The 22,461-nt window shown below is 30.5% G+C and overlaps 3 protein-coding genes across 3 annotated transcripts; 1 reads left to right on the forward strand and 2 right to left on the reverse strand.

Annotated features, from left to right (window-relative positions):
• Positions 1 to 1,701: 1,701 nt before the first annotated feature.
• On the reverse strand, positions 1,702 to 7,558 carry Phum_PHUM578820 (multidrug resistance protein, putative; the record flags this gene model as incomplete). Its single annotated transcript, XM_002432215.1, has 18 exons — positions 1,702 to 2,043; positions 2,135 to 2,341; positions 2,423 to 2,617; positions 2,702 to 2,864; positions 2,987 to 3,228; positions 3,304 to 3,507; positions 3,583 to 3,849; positions 3,937 to 4,101; positions 4,195 to 4,476; positions 4,561 to 4,731; positions 4,801 to 5,004; positions 5,092 to 5,357; positions 5,441 to 5,525; positions 5,620 to 5,791; positions 5,887 to 6,183; positions 6,274 to 6,494; positions 6,526 to 6,711; positions 7,406 to 7,558. 18 exons carry the CDS (start codon positions 7,556 to 7,558, stop codon positions 1,702 to 1,704), a joined length of 3,822 nt encoding a protein of 1,273 aa, XP_002432260.1.
• A 2,005-nt stretch (positions 7,559 to 9,563) lies between these two features.
• On the forward strand, positions 9,564 to 20,272 carry Phum_PHUM578830 (uncharacterized protein; the record flags this gene model as incomplete). Its single annotated transcript, XM_002432216.1, has 24 exons — positions 9,564 to 9,833; positions 10,495 to 10,732; positions 10,851 to 11,122; positions 11,200 to 11,461; positions 11,595 to 11,776; positions 11,852 to 12,076; positions 12,384 to 12,706; positions 12,794 to 13,104; positions 13,191 to 13,434; positions 13,576 to 13,748; positions 13,827 to 14,039; positions 14,161 to 14,295; positions 14,486 to 14,637; positions 14,907 to 15,261; positions 15,429 to 15,704; positions 15,786 to 15,938; positions 16,024 to 16,144; positions 16,225 to 16,350; positions 16,502 to 16,770; positions 16,854 to 17,059; positions 17,149 to 17,421; positions 18,268 to 18,735; positions 18,831 to 18,954; positions 19,968 to 20,272. 24 exons carry the CDS (start codon positions 9,564 to 9,566, stop codon positions 20,270 to 20,272), a joined length of 5,676 nt encoding a protein of 1,891 aa, XP_002432261.1.
• Positions 20,273 to 20,560: 288 nt separating this feature from the next.
• Positions 20,561 to 22,214, reverse strand: Phum_PHUM578840 (uncharacterized protein; the record flags this gene model as incomplete). The annotated part of the gene is made up of 3 exons (XM_002432217.1): positions 20,561 to 20,632; positions 21,216 to 22,042; positions 22,148 to 22,214. The coding sequence occupies 3 exons, from the start codon at positions 22,212 to 22,214 to the stop codon at positions 20,561 to 20,563; spliced, it is 966 nt and encodes a 321-aa protein (XP_002432262.1).
• Positions 22,215 to 22,461: the final 247 nt, after the last annotated feature.

Below are 22,461 nucleotides of genomic sequence, written 5' to 3' on the forward strand. Positions count from 1 at the left end.
TTTTTTACATCGTTCTTGAGTTTTTTTTTGTACTAAACAGAACATTAATTATCGTCGTTTTTGTTTTGCCCGTAGGTAAATCATCTGACACACAAGAAGAAAAAAATGAGTCTTCAATTTGAGTAATCGTTTATTAAATAAAAGTTCATCAACAACGAATAAATATCAGTCACAGGAGGTCGATATAGCAAAATTATTTTGATTCCGTGTTTCACTTCTTCGTTCGTCAGTGCAAGATAAATGAAACAGGAAAAGGATAAAGAAGAGAAGAAAAGAAGAGAAAAAAAGAGAAGAAGAAAAGAAGAGAAGGGAAGAAGAGAAGAAGAGAAGAGAAGAAAAGAAAAGAAAAGAAGAGTAAAAGAGAAGAGAAGAGACGGGAAGAGAAGAGAAGAAAAGAAAAGAAAAGAAGAGAAGAAAAGAAGAGAAAAGAAGAGAAGAGAAGAAAAGAAAAGAAGAAAAGAAAAGAAGAGAAAAGAAGAGAAGAAAAGAAAAGAAGAGAAGAAAAGAGAAGAAAAGAAGAAAAGAAAAGAAGAAAAGAAAAGAAGAGAAGAAAAGAGAAGAAAAGAAGAGAAGAAAAGAAGAGAAGAGAGAAGAGGGAAGAGGAAGAAAAGAGAAGAGAAGAGAAGGGAAGAGAGAAGAGGGAAGAGGAAGAAAAGAGAAGAGAAGAGAAGGGAAGAGGAGAAGCGAAGAGAAGAAAGAAGAGAAGCGAAGAGGAGAAGAGAAGAGGGAAGAGAAGAGGAAGAGAGAAGAGAAGAGAAGTGAAGAGGAGAAGAGAAGAGGAAGAGAAGAGGGAAGAGAAGAGGAGAAGAGAAGAGGGAAGAGGAAGAGAGAAGAGAAGAGGAAGAGAAGAGAAGAGAAGAGGAGAAGGGAAGAGAAGAACAGAAGAGGGAAGAGAAGAGAAGAGAAGAGAAGGGAAGAGTGAAGTGAAGAGGAGAAGAGAAGAGAAGAGGGAAGTGAAGAGAAGAGGAGAGAAGAGTGAAGTGTAGAGAAGAGGAGAGAAGAGTGAAGTGAAGAGAAGAGGGAAGAGAGAAGAGAAGAGAAGAGAAGAGAAGAGGAGAGAAGAGTGAAGTGTAGAGAAGAGGAGAGAAGAGTGAAGTGAAGAGAAGAGGGAAGAGAGAAGAGAAGAGAAGAGGAGAAGGGAAGGGAAGAGAGAAGAGAAGAGGAGAAGGGAAGAGAGAAGAGAAGAGGAGAAGGGAAGAGAGAAGAGAAGAGGGAAGAGAAGAGAAGGGAAGGGAAGAGTGAAGTGAAGAGGAGAGGAGAGAAGAGTGAAGTGTAGAGAAGAGGAGAGAAGAGTGAAGTGAAGAGAAGAGGGAAGAGAGAAGAGAAGAGAAGAGGAGAAGGGAAGAGAGAAGAGAAGAGGAGAAGGGAAGAGAGAAGAGAAGAGGAGAAGAGAAGAGGGAAGAGAAGAGAGAAGAGAAGGGAAGGGAAGAGGAGAGAAGAGGAAGAGAGAAGAGAAGAGGAGAGGAGGAGAGGAGAGAAGAGTGAAGTGTAGAGAAGAGGAGAGATGAGAGAAGTGAAGAGAAGAGGAGAGAAGAGTGAAGTGTAGAGGAGAGGAGAGTGAAGTGAAGAGAAGAGGAGAGGGAAGAGAAGAGAACAGAAGAGTAGAGAGGAGAAGAAGACGTTTGTTGCAGGCATCCATCCTAATTCGGAATGACTCGCATTTTCCACCGTTTCCACGTGATGATTACGTCATAATAATCTTCATTTTCCCTGTAGGTTGTAGAGATGCCTGTACAATCCCTTTTTCGACATCAATTCCGAATGTGTCCCGATTTCCATATCTCTTCCACGGTTGATAACGACAATGACGTCAGCATCTTGAACTGTTGATAATCGGTGAGCTATTACGATGCACGTGCGTCCAAAGCTCGCTTTGTCTAAGGCCTCCTGAACTACTTTTTCACTTTGACTATCCAGAGCCGACGTCGCTTCATCCAACAAGAGAACTTTTGGCTTTCTAATTAACGCTCGTGCGATTGCTATCCTTTGTTTTTGACCTCCTGACAATTGAGTTCCTTTCTCCCCGAGACTTGTATCGTATCCCTGAAACAAATGTTATCACTCATCAATTGTACTCTCGTTTAAAGTTTCATTTAAAACGGAAAAATCATTTTTATTATTATTATTTTTTTACCAATGGAAGATTTGAAATAAAATCGTGAATATTAGCTTGTTTTGCGGCTTCGATGATTTCATCCATTTCAACTTTCCTATCGTTATCACCATAAGCGATATTTTCTGAAATCGTTCTGTCGAATAAAACGGGTTCCTGTGAAACTATTCCCAATTGTTTTCTCAACGCAGATAGTTTCAATGTCTTTATCTCTTCGGAATCTAAAAACTTTAAAAAAAATACAATCGAAAGTGTTGTTGTTCATTTCTCTCGAGAGAAATGTGTCACCGCGGTGACATTTGAACTCACCACTTCTCCCTCGTCCGGATCGTATAATCTTTCCAATAATTGTATCAAAGTTGATTTTCCACATCCGCTTTGCCCTACCAAAGCCACTTTTTTCCCTTTGAGTACTTGTAAATTTAAATTTTTTAATATTTGAGCATCCGGTCTAGACGGGTATCTAAAGCTGACGTTATCGTATTTGACTTCTCCTTGAGCTTCCTAAAAATTTAAATTTAATCCAACATTCAAAATTGACGAATGTTTTACGAATACAATTTAATTGAAAAATTAATATTCTCTTACCCATTCCGAATCAACTCGAGTAACGTCTGGACTTTTTATTTTCGGTTCCCTTCTTAAAAATAAAAACAAATTCGTGGCCGAAGTTAAACCTTTTTGAAAATTGGGGGCAAAAGCAAACGCGTTAGCCAATGAAAAACTTGCCATTATCATTGTTTGAGTTACTCTGAAACGTTTCGAAAATTTTTCATTTGTATGAATTTGGTTTTCCTTCCCCCCCTCCTCCCCCCTCCCCCAATTTCCAATTCATTTTTAGAAATTATTAAAAAAAAAAAAAAAAATATTTACTTGAATACATCTTGATAATGTACGGATTCGTAGGCAATTAATCTTCCGCCGTAAAACATGCAAGCGGCATATGCGAAAAACATGAGAGATCTCGAAACTCCCATAATTAGGCCTTTTATTTGTGAATTGCGCGTCATTATTTTATTCGATGGCAACAATTCGTTTTCGTATTCTTTATAAAATGAATTTTCACGTCCCAAACTGGCAACGGTACGAATATTTCCAACAGCTTCGATAGCAATCTGGAAAAAAAAACATGTATGAAATCAATAAATGATTGATTGATTATTACTATTATTAAAAGCTTTGATGTTTACCGCTGTTGATTTTTCTAATATTTTTTGATTTCCTTTGGCATCGCCTTTCAATACTCTCGCCATGAAATAACTTCCGGCGAATAAAAACGGTGCAAAGGCTAACGTTGTGAAACCTAATTTCCATTGAAAATACATTGCAAAACTTAAAGCCAAACTTATTGTTGCAATTCCTTGAACAACGGAACCGATGGGTTGACCAGTCGCCTATTTTTTTTTCATAATAATTATTATTTTTTTTTTTTATATATAAGAATTAAGAAGAAGGTACGAAAAACCTACGCCTTGAACGTTACTCGTATCACCGGATAATCTCGAACACAAAGCTCCAACGGAATTCGATTTGTCGTCGAACCAAGACATTTCCTGTTTGAGCATAGCTGAAAACGTCATATATCTCAATCTCATGGTAAGTATTTCTCCAGCCGTTCCGTAAGCCCAAATTTGTATAAAAGTTCCCAGACCCATTAAAACTCCGATACCGACAAAATACAAACAATAACTGACCGTTTCCGATAGAGCTTGATCTTTATCCGGAATGGAAAAAACCTAAAAAAAAAAATTTTTTTTTTAATTATTAAATTTCCTTTTTGTAAAAACTTATTGTTATTAAATTTTTACGAGTTGAACACTTACTCCCATGATATTACCGAAAACGATGGAAAAAAATGGAGAACAAAATCCTATCGCCATGCTGCTCAACGTTGCGATGGTTATTATTTTCCATTCTGGAGCGTTTAATTTTATTATTTCGAACAAAGTTATCTTTTCTTTTGGTTTATCCGTTTCCGTAACAAGAACCTTTAACACAAAACAGGTTTTAATTGCGATTAGTATAAAGAAAAGGTTAAAAATCGTTTGTTAACTCAACGTGATAAGAGCAGCACATTTTACACGTACATCCGTTTTAGAAGGTACCGTAGAGTCTTTACGATCGAATGCATCATAAATATCTTTTGAATCTTCTTCAATTTCTTCTTTTTCATTTTTATCATTTTCGTTAAAGGCTTGTCTTTGTGCAGTGACTAAATCAAAATAGTGACCTTTTTTTTCTATCAAACTATCGTGCGTTCCTTCTTCAACAATTGTCCCCTTTGACATTACTATTATTTTATCAGCTTGGCGAATGGTAGACAGTCTATGAGCAACGATGATCGTAGTTCTACCTTTGGCTGCCTATAATTTAATATTTACTTATATTAGGCTAAGTATTAACTTTATTACTTCATCGAATTGGAAATAAAAATGAATAATAATAACTTTTTCTAAAGCTGCTTGCACTTTAGCTTCACTTGCATTATCCAAAGCGGACGTTGCTTCGTCCAAAAGTAAAATGCAGGGATTTCGTACTAATGCTCGAGCTATGGCAATCCTTTGCTTTTGTCCCCCCGACATTTGAGCTCCTCTATCTCCCACAATAGTATCGTAACCCTAAAATATATTACTTGCTATATCAAGTGTGATTAACAAATACTAGTAAAAAATTACGATGTAAATAACCTGAGGCAATTTAGATATGAAATTATGAGCGTTAGCCATTTTAGCCGATGCTATTATATCATCCATGGTGGCATTTTCATTGGAATACCGAATGTTTTCTTTAATTGAAGTTGCAAATAATACGGGCTCTTGTCCGACGACTCCAATATGTTGTCTCAAATATTTAACATTTAAATTTTTCACTTCCTCTTCGTCCACCAACACCTGTAAGTAATTTTTTTTTTTTTTTTTGACCGTTAAGTAAATGTATAACCTCTAATAAAAACAGCTTAAAAAAATAAATATACAAACCGATCCACTAGAAGGATCGTAGAAGCGTTGAATGAGTTGAAGACAAGTAGATTTTCCACATCCAGAACTTCCCACCAAAGCCACCGTTTCTCCGTTGTTTATTTTCAAAGAAATCCCGTTCAAAACAGGAACGTTCGGTCGTGACGGAAATGAAAATTTGACGTCTTTAAATTCAATATTTCCTTTCATTTTATCCGGTTTAAGACCTTCGTTAGAATTAGGATTTATCGATGATATTCGATCGATCACCCAAAAAACTTTAGCCCCTGTAATAGTAATGTCGCGTTGTCAGCATGACATGATTGCATTGATTTATCTAGCAGGTAGTAATCAGAATACTGAATATAACCTGCAGCTTTTGCCGATGCAAAAACTTCAATGTATGGTGTTGTTATTCCAAAATTCATCGAACCGACCATAACGCTAAAGAATACCTAAACAAATTGAAAAATTTGCAAATAAGCAATAATACGTTGAAACCCCCCCCTCCCAAAAAAAAAAAAAACAATAAAAGTTATTAATTCTCACAGTTGTCATTTGTCCAGGACTGTATTTTCCATCGAAAACAAATGAAACTCCAAACCAGAAAGCAAAACCATAAGTTGCATAAATTAAAAACCACAAAGCTCCAAAACTGATTCCATTAAAAAATTTCCTTTTAACATTATTCTGTTTTGCTTCTAAAAGATATTTTTCGTACCTGTATTTATAAAGCAAATTAAAAAATAAATTTTTGTTTTGGTTTTTTTTTTTTTCAGGTAAATAATGATTTTAAATGAAAAAATTTTAAAGTACCTCAATGATTCTTTATTCGAACCGTCAAAAGCCACGACCGTTCTTATCGAAGATAAAACTTCTTCTGCAATAGAACCTGCTTTGGCATAAGCTTCAAGTTCGTTTTTTGATAACCTTGAAGAAATAAATCCGATGACTCCAATTGTAATCGATATAACAGGAAGTGATGATAAACTAATGAGTGCAAGTTCCCAACCTTTAAGTAACGCTAATACGATACAACCTACAAACGCCGAAAGAGAATGAACGACGTGCAAACATTTTTCACTAATACCTTCTTCTAGTTTGTTAAGATCTCTATAATGAAATATCAAATTCTCGCAACTAAAATTTTATACAAAAAAAAAAAAAAAACAAAAAAGGTTTTTACGTGACATGAAACCATACTCGGACATTCTGCTGGCAAAATCTCCCGTGTTGTTTATATCGTACCATCCAATATCTTGACTTAATGCCGACCTGAAATATTTGGTACGAATTCTATAAATCTGCCTTTGAGTTGCATAACCAAAAAGTGATATCGATATAAATGTAATCGTTAACAATATGAGTCCAATTATTGAATTATTTATGACGAAACCATCAACCGAATCTAAAATGCATAAATCCTATGATATATTCTGTTACTTTAAAGCTAACCTTTTTAGAATGGTGAACTTTACCTAAAAATTCTTCTGTTCCAATTGTTCCCAAACTAAAATTGACTAAGGCATCCGTTAATTCTCCAAATATTAATGTGTTGCCTGGTGCACTCAATCCAGTGATGATGCTTCCAACCACTCCAAGTAACATAAGGCATATTTCAAAGGGATCAGCAAACCTAAACTGAAAAAAGCAGACAAAAAGGATTGATAAGTAACTGAACCTTACAATGAGTGCAAAATATCAGAAAAAACCATATTTAGGTTCTGTTTGTACCTATTTTCAATTGGAAAACACATGAAATGTCTTTCATTCCTTAAATATTAATAAAATTGATAAGGAAAAGGAAAATTTTCAATTTGTTGCCCTTGAATTTTCTATAATGCTTTGTTTTTTTGGTTGTTTTCATTTTCAAACTATTTTTTTTTTTTTTTAAATAATAACAATTACTTTTAATGTGTTAAATAAATTTATTATTTATTTAAAAAGATATCGTTCTATCAAATGTATCTTAAATTTTCAAGGTAATTATTATCAGATACAATAAGTTTTTTGTTGGCCCCATTTGTTTAATGAACAATGCATGTAATTTTTCTATCTTTCCATATATATATATATACATTTCCGTTTTTTTTACAGATTAAAAAAATTTTATCATCTCCTCATATTTCATATATAATTTTACAAAATCATCATTTTTTTTTTTTGTTAGACGTTAACCCGACATTTTTTTTAACTGAAATAATTTTGGTTTTCAGTGCAGAAATATGTGCAGATTTATATCCAAAACCATTTGCAAGACATATAAAATTTATTTTCCATATGGTTATTAATTATTTATTGATTTTGGACATTAAAAAAAAAAAAATAAACTTACCAATTTATGAAAACTAATTATGGGTGGATCAAAAGGTTTTTGCGGATTAATAATATCATTCTTTGTTTCTTTATCAAATTTTTCATCGCCATCTTGCATGAAACTTTCATTTACGTAAGATAATGTTGATATTCCATTTTCTTTTTTCTTCATTTTCCCCTTTTTCTTATAAAATATCTATCGAACACATAAAAAAAAAAGTAAATTTTAAAATTAGGTGAAAAAAAACGAAATTCCAAAAAGAACGAACGTTACGAGAAAAAACGAACTTTTCTAACGCCACGAACAAAAAGAATTATTTGAAATCGTTCGAAAATTTTTTTTTTTTCGTTATTAATTATATTATTATTATTTATGTAATCGTGTAATTGTAAATGAAAACCTTGCGAAAATAATCTTTTATTTTATTTTTTTGTAAGGAAAGATAAATTAACGAGGAAGACGACGAGATAAAAAAAAAAAAAAAATCTTTTATCGTGATATTTTCTGATAAAATTCAAATAATCGATACGTTATTATCTATCCGTACCATAGAAAATTCTAGACTCATCATATTAAGCATCAATGATAAAAACAAAAAACAAAATTTAATTTACCTTTTTTTTTAGTATAATAAAGTAATTTATAAATCAATATTTTTTCTTTAAATAAAATCGTATGAATAAGTCATTAAAAAAAAAAAAAAAAAATTTGCATTACTTATCGAAAATACAAAAAAAAAAAAAAAAAAAAACTTGTTTTAAAAAAATTCGGATTAAATTTTACAAAAAAAAAAAAATCAAATATCACTCAACAAGTATAATTTATCCTGTTTTTCCTCCCTTCCCGTAAAATTCATTAAATTTCTTTTTAATTTTAATAATGTTTTTTTGTAACCGACAAACTTTTAAAATAAATATGAAAAAGATAAGTAAAAAAAAAAATTTTTTTAATTGTTGTTTTTACAAAGAATTGTCCGCGCACACGATTTTGATTCATCAAATTCGTTATCTTCTTTTTGATCTAAAAAAAAATTTCATTGTTACATGAGTACCAACATAATTTTTTTTTTTTTTTTCCTTTTTCAATTCGAAAATTTTTTTTTTTTTTTTTTTTTTGCTCGACCAGTATATATTGTTTTTGTAAATAAATTCATTTTTAACCGGTAAGTATATATTGTATTAAATAAACATTATTATTTATTATTTTCGAAAAGAATTAATGATGAGATTTGATTTATTTTACAAACGATTAATTTCAAGCTTAGGTTTAAAAGTTTTTTTTTTTTTTATGAAGAATATTAAACCGCCGCCGTTGTTTATGTTTAACCGTTTTTTTTTTTACATGAGTTTTGTTACATTCAGTGAAAGAGTTTTTATTCTAGAAGTATATTCAGATAAGTTTTTTTTTAATCTAATATTTTAAAAGTTAAAACATGAAATGGTTTTTTTTACTTATTTATACGTTTATTTAAAAGAAATTCTTTAATTAATAATATTATTTAGGGGAAAGCGTTCATTGATCACCACCGCCTTCTAGCAATAACTCCACATATATACGTGTATCATTACTTATTCATCTCAAGTGCTTTTTTTTCTTTTTTTTTTTTTAATTATTTAATTTAGTTAATTTTTTGAATTTAACGAAAAAACTTTTTGTAAATATTAGTTAAAGAAATGATTTGTGCTTTGAAAAATGTATCAAATCTTATTTTTTTCACAGATTATTACTGATAGAAATGAAAAAAATCACAAGACTACTAATTTTGTGCTGACTCATTATGATTTATTACTTCATATAAATTTTTTTGTCTAAAGTTTGATTTGAAAATTTTCTGACTTTATTATGATATAAACATAAATGTACATTACCAGAATAACAATAATCATTTTCTTTTCCCCCAACCCTCCCCCGCGCCCAATCAATCGCATTTAATGTGAAATAATACATACTTCTAAATAGGCTTCTTTATGTTAAAATTTGAATTGTATTCTGGAACGTTAAATTTCCGTTACAAAATCTATAACGTAACCAATAAGAAAAAATTTTTTTTTTACCAAATATCCAAATGTTTTTGTAATTATGTAAAATGGAAACATTCGGAGCATGTGCAGAAAAATAATTAAATGTTTTGTTTTAATATTTTTTAACATTTTTTTTTTTTTTTTTAGAACAAAAAATGGAGTCTATACCGTTAATACCAAGATCTGATATAAAACCGAATTGTGATGTTTTACCATTAATAAGAGAATTATTTCAAGGTGAATTGGAAAATACACTAAGTCATAGCGCGACAAAGAAAAAATCACAAAATTTATTGAAAAAATTAAAACACGAAAAAAATCTTCATGAAAAATGTAAACCGTGTAAAAATAAAGAACCTCCACCTCATTATTTGTCATCTATAAAAAAAAATAATTTATTTAGTTTTTCTGAAAAAATTATCGACGTACGTATTTATTATTATTTTACCTTTTTCTTTATTTTAATAAATAAATTATTATTATTTTTTTTTTTTTTTTCGTACGTTTTTCACGACGAGGATTTATAACAAAAAAAAAAATTAATCGAAACAATATGGCGGAATTTATTTACTAATTTTTTTTATCTCATTATTAAATTATAAATCGATAGTCACGAAATACTACGACAAGTTAAACGACAATTTTTAGTGAAATTGAAAAATTACTGTAATTTTTTTCTTTTTTTTTATATATATTCTTGTTTTTAATCTTTTTATTATTATTATTATTATTAATTTATATTAAGATATAATATGTTAATTTGTGATATGATTAATATCATTATTATTATACTTATAATAAATTTTAGTATTTGTTGTTAATTAATTGGAAAACTAAAAGATATTAAAACAAACAAACAAACAAACAATGTTGTTATCAGAATAAATTTATATCGATAATATAATTAATAATAATAATAATAATAATAATAATAATAATAATATGATATTTTACGATATGAATCGTTTTTTTTTTAATAATACTTATAAATAATAATAATAATGATGATATAATTTAATAATTTGGTTTTACTTTATCGATTGTATTTTCCACTAATGTTTGTTGATCATTTTTTTTTTTTTTTAGGCTTACACCGAACACGAAAATGAATTGGAAGACATTGAAAATGCCGAGAAAAATATATTACAAATCAATTGTCAATATCTCAAACGAAAAGCTAAATTATTAGAATGTAAAGAATATAAAGATTTGTATATATTGAAAAGGCAACCGCAATTTAAAGCGTTGGATGTGACATACGTGAAAAAATTTAAACTCCTACAAGGGGAAGCTGGTTTGCCATTAAGATATTTGGCACATACAGGTATGATCAAACAAAATATACATTAAATATTGTTATCGTTTTGCAAAAAACGGTACAAAAAAATAATTAAACAAATAATTGAATTTTTTTTCTTTTTTTTTTTTTTTTAAAAAAATAGATTTTCGCGTGAAAAATTTTAAAAATTGGAGAAAAAGATTAGAAAGTTTTAGTCAAGATAGTTTATTAAATAATTTTATAAAAAGAGTACCGAATCAATTACCCGCATTAGAACCGGAAAAATGTTTACCTAAAAATTTTAATAAAAAACCATTTAAACAAAGAAAACCGAGGCCGAAGAAAACAATACAAGAAATCGAAGACATGAATATATTTATAGCCGAGCCGAAAATTGTTTTTTTCACAAATTACGTTCCCGGAGAAATATATTGTGTAAATTTTTTATTAATTAATGACATTTGAACGTGGTTGGTGCCACGTTATCATTACTGTTTTTTTTTTTTCGTTAGACAGAAGTTGAAGTGAAAAATATTTATCAAAAAGGATTGAAATTTCAATTGAAACCCATGAATTTGAACGGACCGTTTAAAGTTCGTTTTAAAAGTCAATTGAATGTTTCAAAACTATCACCCGGATTAAGTTTTAAATTGGAAGTTGAATTTTATCCGCAATCGTTAGAAATCGTGGCCGATGATATATCGATTGCCATTGAAAATGGTAAAAATCTATTGATACCGTTAATGGCTTATTTGGAACCGCCCGTATTGAAAAGTAAGTCGAAAAATTTCACGGGAAAGAAATGAAACAATTTTGGTGGTTCAATCACAATGTTCGATACCCCAATGAAAATGTCATTGATATGCCCGAGAGAGAAAAAATAGAAAATTTTTTTTTAATAAATCAGCACACGGAGACATAAATGAATATACTAAAAGCGTAACTGAAAAAATAGCAAGCAGTTTTATCGAATGCGGTGCGTGTTTCACTGGTGACACGAAAGTAATTAAAATTAAATTTCAATGTTATCATGGTTTCGGTGAATTTTTCATCATGAGCTCGGAAAATTGGAATAGAAATAACGTTAACGTAAGCCACCTAAATCTTTCCCCCCAATATTTCTAATTATTAAATAATTATTATTATTATTTTTTTTTTTTTTAGAGCATGACGACGGAAAATCTTTTAGAAATTCCACCGTTTCGAGTTTATCCGGCATATTTTAAACTTAAAAAAAACGAAGTTATTGAATTATTAATAGAATTTTCACCCAAAACTTCTGGAACGCACGTTGAAAATATTATGATTGCATGTGATAATGGAGAAGTTAGATCTTTGGATCTTTTGGGTGATGCCATGGGATGGCATAGTTATTTTTTTACATTTCAGGTCATAAATTCATTCATTCATTCATTCATTCATTCATTCATTAAAAAAAAAAATCAATTCAAATTATTTACTTATCGTCATATGAAAAATATTAAAAATTTATGTAACGAATTAATTATTTTATATCTAATTAAATTTCATAACAACGTAATAAAACTTTTCATTTCTATAAATAAATAAAAAAAAATAAAATTTAAATAAATAAACAATTTAAAAAAAATTTATAATAATGCAATTTGACTTTTTTTTTTTTTTTTTTTTTTTTATTCGAAAATCATTTGAATTGATTATTTCTTATTATTTATAGGACGACATTTTAAAAGAGCTACCGATGGACTGCGATGATGATATTAAAGTGAAATATTTACTGGATTTTAATGATACAAGTCCGTTTGGAAAATTACAAAAATCTTTTCATATATTAAATAATAGCAATATGTGTTTCGAATTCCAATGGAAGATAAGAGAAGCAAATATTCTCAACGGTCATGATAAATATTTAAAATTGATTAAGGATCAAATTAAAATCGAACCGGAAAATGGTACGATTGAATCTCATTCTATAAAAGAATTTAACGTAACCGTGACATTTGACAATGCTGAAATCGGAGCCTACAGGATGGTACTTAGGTATAATTTTCCCCAACCTACTTTTTATGTCAAAAAAAATAAACTCGTCGTCTCTAATAAGTCAAAGGGATTTGATTTAATTTTTAGTTTGTACGTCCTTAATTTACCTTATCAGTGCATAGAAGAAGATGATACAATAATACAACCTACGGGATTGGTACGAAATTTATATTCACAAAGTCTTTACGGTGAAGAAGAATTTACAAATTCGTCTCCAGAATTGCTGTCGTTGCAAGGAACTTACGAAAGTTTACAGGAGAGCATAAAATCATATGTTGAATGTCAAAATAAAAATCAAGTATTATCGAAAACTGATTTTTGTAAAACTACTTGCCTACCAAATCCTGGATTGTGTGCGAAACCATTAAAAAAATCAAAAACTTTTTTTAACATAGGAGGTAAACCTTTCACCGAAAGGTTTCCCCTTCCCCTCTCCCCTTCCCTCCCCATAACTTAAAAATTATCGTTATCATTTTTGTTTTAGAAAGTATCGATGAAGAAAGTTTAAATTGTTTTTGTCGTGGTAAACCAATAACCGAACCCGAATCAAATTCAGAATCTTGCTTGTCGACGAGAAACGAAAGATTAGGCGAATTAATTATACCGAAAAATGATGTCGCCTGGGATTTCGTGGACATATTAGTGGACGAAATTGAAATATGGGCAGAAGTAACTCCAATAAGAGTATTGATAATGCCATGCGTTTTAGAATTTTCAATTAGCCCCGAGTATATTACATTCCATTTGATTTTTTAAAACGAATAATTTTTTTTTTTAACGTTTTATTAAAAAATATTATTTTAATTAATTTTATTCAGAGCAAATAATCAACCGTTTTTCAAAGACGTTGTCGTAGTTAACTGTAGCAGAACACCGGTAACGTGTAAATGGGAAAATTCTTCTGACACGACAGATGTAATGAATAGCGAATCGAAATTCAAAAAACTAAGTAGCGAATTTATAACAAACGAATCAACCAACGGTAATTTTCAAGATAATAACGACGAATGTAGTCATTCGAATATCGATGAGAATGAAGCAGGTACCACTACTACTAGTACTCGAAAGAAACCATCGATGGAAAAATTTAAACTTTGTTATAAAAAAAATATCAACGAAGGCGAGGGAATTTTTGAAATATTAAAACCGTCGGAATCGTTTATCGTACCCGAATTATCGGAATTCGTAACGAAAATCGGCGTCAGGGGAATAAAACCGGGAAAATTTAAAGAAAATTTACGATTAGAAATAAATAACGGAATTTTTCATTTGAATTTAACCGTACAGGGAACCGTAACGACAAAATATTTAAAAGCTACACCAAACATATTAAGTAATTTTTCCTTGTTTTTGTCGCTGTTGTTTCGCTTTTTTTTTTAAAAAAATAAACGGAAATTTTTTTTTTTTTTTTTTTTTTGTCAATTTTTAAATAATTACTATTATTACGATTCCAGATTATAAAGTAATCAAATCGGGAACGTTATCGAAAAAAAATTACACGATACAAAATAATTATTTTGATAAATTATGGTTGAAAACTTACCAATACGATTTCGATTTCGATACGGATAATTTTAAAGAAGTTGAACGTCGTTGTTTCTCACAAGATGAAATATTTTCGTTGAATGAAAATGAATCCGTCGTCAAAACTCACACATTAGCAGCTAAGGTGACAAAAAAAACAAAAAAAACATTTTTTTAAATAAATAAATTTTTGTAATAAATTAATAAATTTCAATTTTTTTTTTTAGGTACCCGGTATAAAATGTTCAATATTAGAAATAAAAGGAAAAAACGTGTCGAAAGAAAACGTACCGAGCGAATATGTTTTCATATTGGGAAACGTTAAACTTCCTCTATTGACACTTTCGACTCCGAGATTTCGAAATGCAATTCTCGCTCCTTCCGGTACGATGTACGTCGGTCACATAGTAAAAACCCACGTGTCCCTAATAAACACAGATAATTTGGCAACCGTTTACACGTGGGGTACACCATTCGGATGTCATTCTAGAAAGATAAAAATCGAATTAACACCTAAATCTGGAATCATATCAAAATATAAAAAATTAAAAATCGACATTACGATAATTCCTCTCGACGAGGTAAAAAAAAAAAAAAAAAAATCAAGTTTTTTTCCCATTCGAATCATCGATAATCCCAACTAAAATCTCGTCATTTTTTTTGTTTTTTTTTCCAGGGTATTATCAGTCATTGCTACGTACCTTGTTTTTTTTGTCGAAGTTCAGAACCTCTTATTCTTGCCGTTGTTGGAATAACGGAAAAATTAAACGTGACATTTGAAATAGTAGATTTTCCCGACGATTCTCCATCATCCATTGTTAACACGAATGATAAAATTCCAATACCTTTCTTGTATAAAACTATAACGAGAGTCCGTTGGCCCGTTAAAAATTATGATCCAAATTTGAAAAAAAGATATATTTTTCAAGAAGATGTTCTCACGTTTAAATGTCATTGCTACGAAGTTGAAAAAGAAGCACAAAGAGCTTTCGATTCCAAACAAGAAGAAGGAATCGTTAGGGAGTCGTCAGGTCAGTAAATGAAACAAAAAAAATCAAGGTTATCATTAAAATTAATACAAAAAAAAAAAATAAATAAATAAATTTGATTTATTTCAACTTACTTGTAAATTTTTACGACTTTTCTTCATCAACTAAATCAAAATCAAACAAACAAACAAACAAACAAACGTTTTTAGAAAAACAAAAAAAAATTGATGAAATCAACGTTGAAAATTTGAAAAATTCACCGACCAATAGCAATAATAATAATAATAATAATAATAATAATAATGAATATTGCGGACTCGATGAAAAAAAAGAAGAGAAATTATTGGTCGGAGAAGAAAATTTTTATAATGAAAAAAAATCCGATTTAAATTCTTTACAAAAATATCCATCGCAAAAATCTTCCATTGAAAATTTAAATCTTTTCAAAGCGGAAATTAATTTTTCAAACGTCGAATACGGTACCAGTAAGTAATATAAGAAAAAAACTTTTTTTGTATCTTAATTATTATTATTATTATTATTTATGTTTTTTTTTTTTTTTCCAGGTGCAAAAAGACAATTTGTCATTAGAAACGAAACACCGGTACCGACGACGTTTTCAATTCAAGTTAAAAATTTCGGTTGTCGCGAAGAAAATATTGGAAAATTTGAAAATAAAATAATAAAAATCCGTAACGCCATTTTTAATTATTCCAAAGGTTCGTACTATTACGTCATCATTAATCGGAAAAACGATAATGATTAGTTAGTTAAAAAAACGTTCAATTAACTTTTCCCTTTTAGAAAATGAAAAAAGAAAAGAACCAGTTCTTATAACTGTTGAACCGGAAATGGGTGAATTATCGGGACACGAAGCCGTTTGTATCGATGTTGTGGCAACAGGAATCACCTGGGGAAAATACACGTAAATTTTCCAGTTAAAATTTTTTAAAAATATAACGGAAACAAAACGATCAACTTTTTATTTTTCTTTCCCTTCGACAGAGATTGCATAACTTGTCAAATAAAAGGACTTCCGGTTTTTTTTTTAAAAGTCACACTTCAAATCGTTGGCCTTCCATTTTATTTACCTTTTTTTTCTAATTACAAAACTGAAAAACCAACACTCAGGTAAGATTTGTGACGACAGATTTTATTTAAATCATCATCACGTGGTATCATAGAAATGAATAGAAGTTGTCAGTCACTCAGTCAGTAGCCGTTTGTTGTTTGTTGTTGTTGTTATTAAAAAAAAAAAAAAAATTTTTTTTACTTTATTCAGATTCGAACCCACCACCAACATATTCGAACCTTTATCAAAAGATCTTCGAGTTGTTAATCGATGTACGATACCCATAACGATATCATGGATAATCGTATTCACACAATCCTCTGATAAAGAAGAAGAAACGGATGATAATTTAAATTTATACACAGATTCAAATTTAGATTCCAATCATTCTGAAGAAAGTAACAAATCCGTTAAAGTTTATTTGCCAAAAAATGCATCCGGAAATGGTCCGACGTTTTTTAACATACCGGAAACGAAGGGTACTCTCTCATTTAAAAACCACGATTATAATAATAACAAAAAAAAAAAATTTCTTATTTAACAAAGTTTTTATGTCTGATAGAGTTTACCGCGAGTCACAAAACGGAAACGATGGAATCATTTGCAAAAAGAGAATCATATTCTGGTAAAATCGAATGTACGGAATCATTTAACGTTGGTAAAAATCGACTCGAAAGTTTGATATCATCATCATCGAGTGGTGAAGAAACAACAAAATCAGATCAAGGACAAAGAATCGTTTTCCGAATCGATTTACATAATTTTCAAGTATTTGATAAAATTTTAAATTTAATTCGGGAAAATTCGTACCGACAAAATAATAAAAATAAATTTTTTTTTTTTTTTTTTTTTTTTAGGTTACACCGAAAGAAATATCAATCGAACCGTTTGACGAAAAAACAATAACGGTAACCTTTGATCCGAGATTATATAAATCGAATAATTCAAAACAAGAATTCGGAGCCATTTTAAAATGTTACATTAAATTAAATCCTTCGGATGAAAATTCAAATGGATTTTATCACAGGCCCTGCGGAATGGATTATTTAATTAACGTATTAGATTTTCACGCAATCGTTGAAAATCCTCTCGTTTCTTTTAACATATTAAAAGGAGATTTGAAATTTTTCGTAAGTAAAGAAAAAGCTTTTACAAAAAAAAAACGCATTCGAATAAACGGATTTACTATTAAAATAATAATTCCTTTCCCCCCTCCCCACTCCCTCCCCACAACCCACTGTTTTATCAACCGAAACAATACACATAACATAACAAAGTTTTTTGTTCAGTCTGATGATGAACAAGTCAGTCGTTTTGAAAAGAAAAGGCGTGTTCCTTTCAAACGAATTAATAAATCACCGACATATTCTCTCTCTCTCTGTCTTCCTCTCACTCTTTTCCTCTCTCTCTTCCTCTCTTTCTCTCTATCTATCTATCTATCTATCTACCTATCTATCTCTCACTCTCTTCCTTTTTCTGTCTTCCTCTCTCTGTCTTCCTCTCACTCTTTCTCTCTCTCTTCCTCTCACTCTCTCTCTCTATCTATCTATCTATCTATCTACCTATCTATCTCTCACTCTCTTCCTCTTCCTATCACTCTCTCTCTTTCTCTCTATCGTGTAAACCAAAAAATTACAAGAAAATAATAATAATATTTTATTATCAGGTCGATGCAAACGAAATAATTAATTCACGTGATAAAAAATTAATATTGTCTCGAAGGTATTTAATAAAAAACAATAATGAAAAATCAATAACGTTAAAGGTAGACATATCACCAGGTTCTGTTTTTCGTGTCAAAAGAATTGAAACCGTCGATAAAATATATAAAAAATACTACGTGGATGCAAATGAATTCGTCGTGGAAAGTGGAGAGTTTTTTAAGGTATTAGAAAATGTCACAAACCTGGTAATTCACTACAACCTACATTACGGAGATGTATAATAAAAATACTAAAAAAAAATTTAAATTTCAGATGGATTTAGAATGTTTGGTCACGTATAAATCCGTCGTTTACGCATACGAAAAATTAAATAAAACGAGAAGAGATGATTTGGCCAAAACAACAGCATTCGAAGATGCAACTAAAAAAGTCATGTCGAAAAGTGAGAAAACAATGGAAGGACAAGAAGTTAAAAAAATTAGACAGTCGGATCGCGAACCCTGGAATAAATATTTTAAAAACGATTTACCCAATTTCCCAACGAAAAAAACGAGAAAATTCATTTTGGAACCGAGAGATAGTTACAGGATAAATCTTCATAGAATGTCATCGAAATCCGACAACAGCGTTTGTCACAATGATTATTATTATTATGAAAACGAGGGAGAATATGTCGATGTTTCCATACCGGAAGAAACACAAATTAAATCCAAATCATTCAATCATTTAAACATAATAGAAGAAAAAATTAATTTCGTACAAACGGGATTTCTCACCCAAGTACGTATTATTTATAATATTCGAAAAATTTCTCCGCCATTTTATTATTCGTGCAGGGAATTTTTTTCCCTCATTTTTTTTTTTCACTTTTACAGACGATAACGGCAGAACTTCATTTGTCGTTTCCTGCTCTTAAGTTATCACCTAAAAATTTAGATTTTGGAAATGTTTACATCGGAGAAACTAAAATAAAACATTGTTCGTTGATTAACATAACAGGTAAGTTAATTTATTTATTACTAATAATAATAATAATGATAATAATAATACTAATTTAAATTAGTTTTATTCGGGTTCGACGAAAATCGTAATATTCGAATTTTATTGGAAATTTTTTTCCCGTTTTCCGGTTTAAACAATTAAATTTGCATAAACATTTAAATAATAATTATTATTATTATTATTTTTACGAAATGGAATAACAAAATTCCAGCTGGAGTTTTTTTTTTTTTATTAGGCCGAATAAATCACGGTCGTAAAAAAAAAAAAAAAAAAAAAAAAAAATTAACAACATTACGGAGCAGCTTCTTCTCTCGTGTTTTTTTAACACAAAGTTTTTTTTTTTTTCGTTACTAATTTTCGAACGAAACCTGTTTTCTTCCCCCCACCCGTCTCGACCCTCCCCCTCCCCACTACCTCTTCCTCCTCTTTAAGTAAATACGATAAATTTTAACTTGGTTTTTACGAGGGTAATAAATTTTTTTTTTTATTTTAATGAAATAATAATAATAGTAATAATAATAATAATAATAATAATAATAATATTCGAACTCGTATTCGAAAAAACGTGGAATTAGAAAAATGAAAAAAAAAAAAATAATAATAATAAGCAATTTTAGCTTCGAACAGTACGTTCGACGTAGCGTTAATATTATTATTATTATAATTATTAATATTATTATTAGTATTATTATTATTATTATTATTATTATTATTATTTTCATTTCGTTATTGTTTTGTTTTTTCGAGTATTTATTTTGCTTATTCAGATCGATAAAATCACGATTTTTCTTCTTCCCCCTCCCCCTACTCCTCCTTCCCCTCCCCCTCATATTTTTCAAGTGCATGACACGAGAGTTTGAATGAGTTTGTGAAATGCAGGAAATGACACGGCACATTTACAACAAACAAAAAAGAAACGGTTGAAAAATAATGATGATGATGATGATGATGATAAAAGGAAAAAATTCGACTTACCTCAGTATATTTAATTTTGTTCGTATTTCATTCAGGTACGCCGACCCATTACAAAATGAAATCAAAATGCAACGTAAACGAATTTATTGCAAATCCTTTGACGGGTTTCCTTCCGTCAACGAACCATAATTCAGACATTGGCAAAACATTGACCATCCAATTCAAACCTTCTCAACCTGGATATTTTACTCAAACATATCAAATTTATTGTAATTCCGCCATGGAATTCGATTGTTACGAACTACCCGTATCCGGTTTGGGTACTTGGAATGAAAAATATAAAAGCATTAACAAAATGGATAACGCCGTCAAACTCGATGAAGTTTTCTTAACCGATTAAGTTACTTTTACTATTATTATTTATTTTTTTAATTGACGTGGAAGTAGAAAAACAAAAAAATGCCGCGACGTTTTCCCGCGTAAATATTTTTTAAAAAAAAATCAAAATCAAAAACGGTAAAAATTTATTATTATTATTATTTTTTTTTATTATCATTCATAGTAATTATAATAATAATGATAATAATGAGACACACATCGTTTATACACAAAGACATAAAACGTCTTAATAATAATAATAATAATACATAAAAAAATTTCCCGACATTTTTTTTTAAAAAGGCACGTTTTATTTAACTTTACACGAAGGGGAGGGGGGCGCGGGCACAAGTCGAATTTTCCCGCCGTCGATTTTCACGCCCTGCAGTTATCAATTTAATAATAATGATAATAAAAAAAGCGCGACTTGATTATTATGACAAATAACCCCGCGTTTGACCTTTTTGTCTATTAAAAAAAAAAAAAAAAATTTTTTTAATTTAACCTTTTGACCTTTCGAACGCGTAACAAAACAAAACGTTAAAGGTATAAAACAAGACAAACCTTTTTCACGTTCGTTTGTACCGAACGTGGAACAAGACGTTCGCGTCAACACAAAATCACTTTTCCTCGCGCGTGCGCGCGCGTCATCTGTCGACAGACTTTTTCATGCCGGGAAAGAAAAACGGAAAAATCAATATACGAGGTTCGATACGATAAATCGATCCATCGATATATTATCGAACGTATACACGCGATTATTCGCAGACACCGTGAAACAGAAAAAAAAAAAAACAAAAATAATAATAATAGTAATAATAATAATTTTTTTAAAGCATCCTTTTGCATTGCCTGCAATGCCTACAACACACATAATACACGCCGTCGTTTCGCATACCGTGTCAATAGAAACGAAAAAACTTATTATTTTATAATTTGAATTATATTAAATATTTTTCGTACACTTTGACCGAATCTTGACCGTTCGCGGGGTACGTCGAAGGTTGTCGGAAACCTTTCGGACTCTTGTATATGTTGCAACTGTTCAAATTCAATTCGGGTTTGTCCAAATTTAACGTTATCACTGGAAGGTTTATACGTTCTTGGGAATCGACTCTCACGTCGAGCGTGGAATTAGAATTGTTTTCCTTGTTATCGAACAAGGTGTTGTTGTTTTTATTGTTCGATTCGTCCGTGTGATAAAAACTCGACGTTGCACCGTTACCGGAACTTCCGCCGACGGCATTTCCACTTCCGCCGCCGCCACCTCCACCTCCGTCCGTTTCCTGTTTCATCCACGGTTTTTCTAAATTTATTCTAGCGTTTTCTACATTTTTTTCAATTTTATTCGTCGATTCGTCTCCGTCTTTTAAAACGTTCACGTTTTGACCGAAGTGTATTCGCGCCGTCGTGAAACTTCGAAAATTTTCAGACGTTCGATCACCCCCGCCACCCCCACCACCGTAACGGGTCTCGTAGAGCAAAGGCATTTTCTTCGAGGCTTCTTCCGAATTGAGTTCGCTCATTTTATAACCCATACCGTGTGTATCCACGTAATTGGCATTACTCTTACCCTTACCGCAATATTTATCAACGGTCACGTGATCCGATCTTAGTACCTTGAATGCGAGTGCGACGAGTAGGAAAAGTATGACGGCTCCGCATATGGGTACGGCAATCGTGGCAGCTTTGAACCAAATTTCGTTTGTCTGATTGTGTCTCGCGCTATTTCCGGTCACTTCGAAACTTCCTCCCAAATTATTTTGATTTTCCGTCGAGTTGATGAGAGAACCTGAAAATACGAAAAAAAAAAAAAATTTATCTCGTTTGTTTGTTTGTTTGCGTGTTTGTTTACATCGAATTAATAAATATTTAATAATTTGACCTCAGGTCGTACGGTCGAAATCTCTCTCTCTCTCTCTCTCTCTAATGGCGTCGTTAATGGACCGACGCATGACAAACATTAACACAACTTAAATATGAACGCTGCCTCGTATTTAAAAAGATTTTTTTTGTACGAAAATAACCCGAAAAAAAAAAAAAAAAAAAAATTCGAGATCGATAAATTTTATTTAGTTAATGAGAACAACTTTTAACTCGTGCTCAGGTACAAACGCTAATTAGGGATCCCGAAACAGACAAACAAACAAACAAACGATGATGTAGGTATGAAATCATCATCATCATCATCATCATTATTTATCTTATTTT

This window comes from Pediculus humanus, genomic scaffold (assembly GCF_000006295.1).
Source record: "Pediculus humanus corporis 1103172108308 genomic scaffold, whole genome shotgun sequence".
NCBI lineage: Eukaryota > Metazoa > Arthropoda > Insecta > Psocodea > Pediculidae > Pediculus > Pediculus humanus.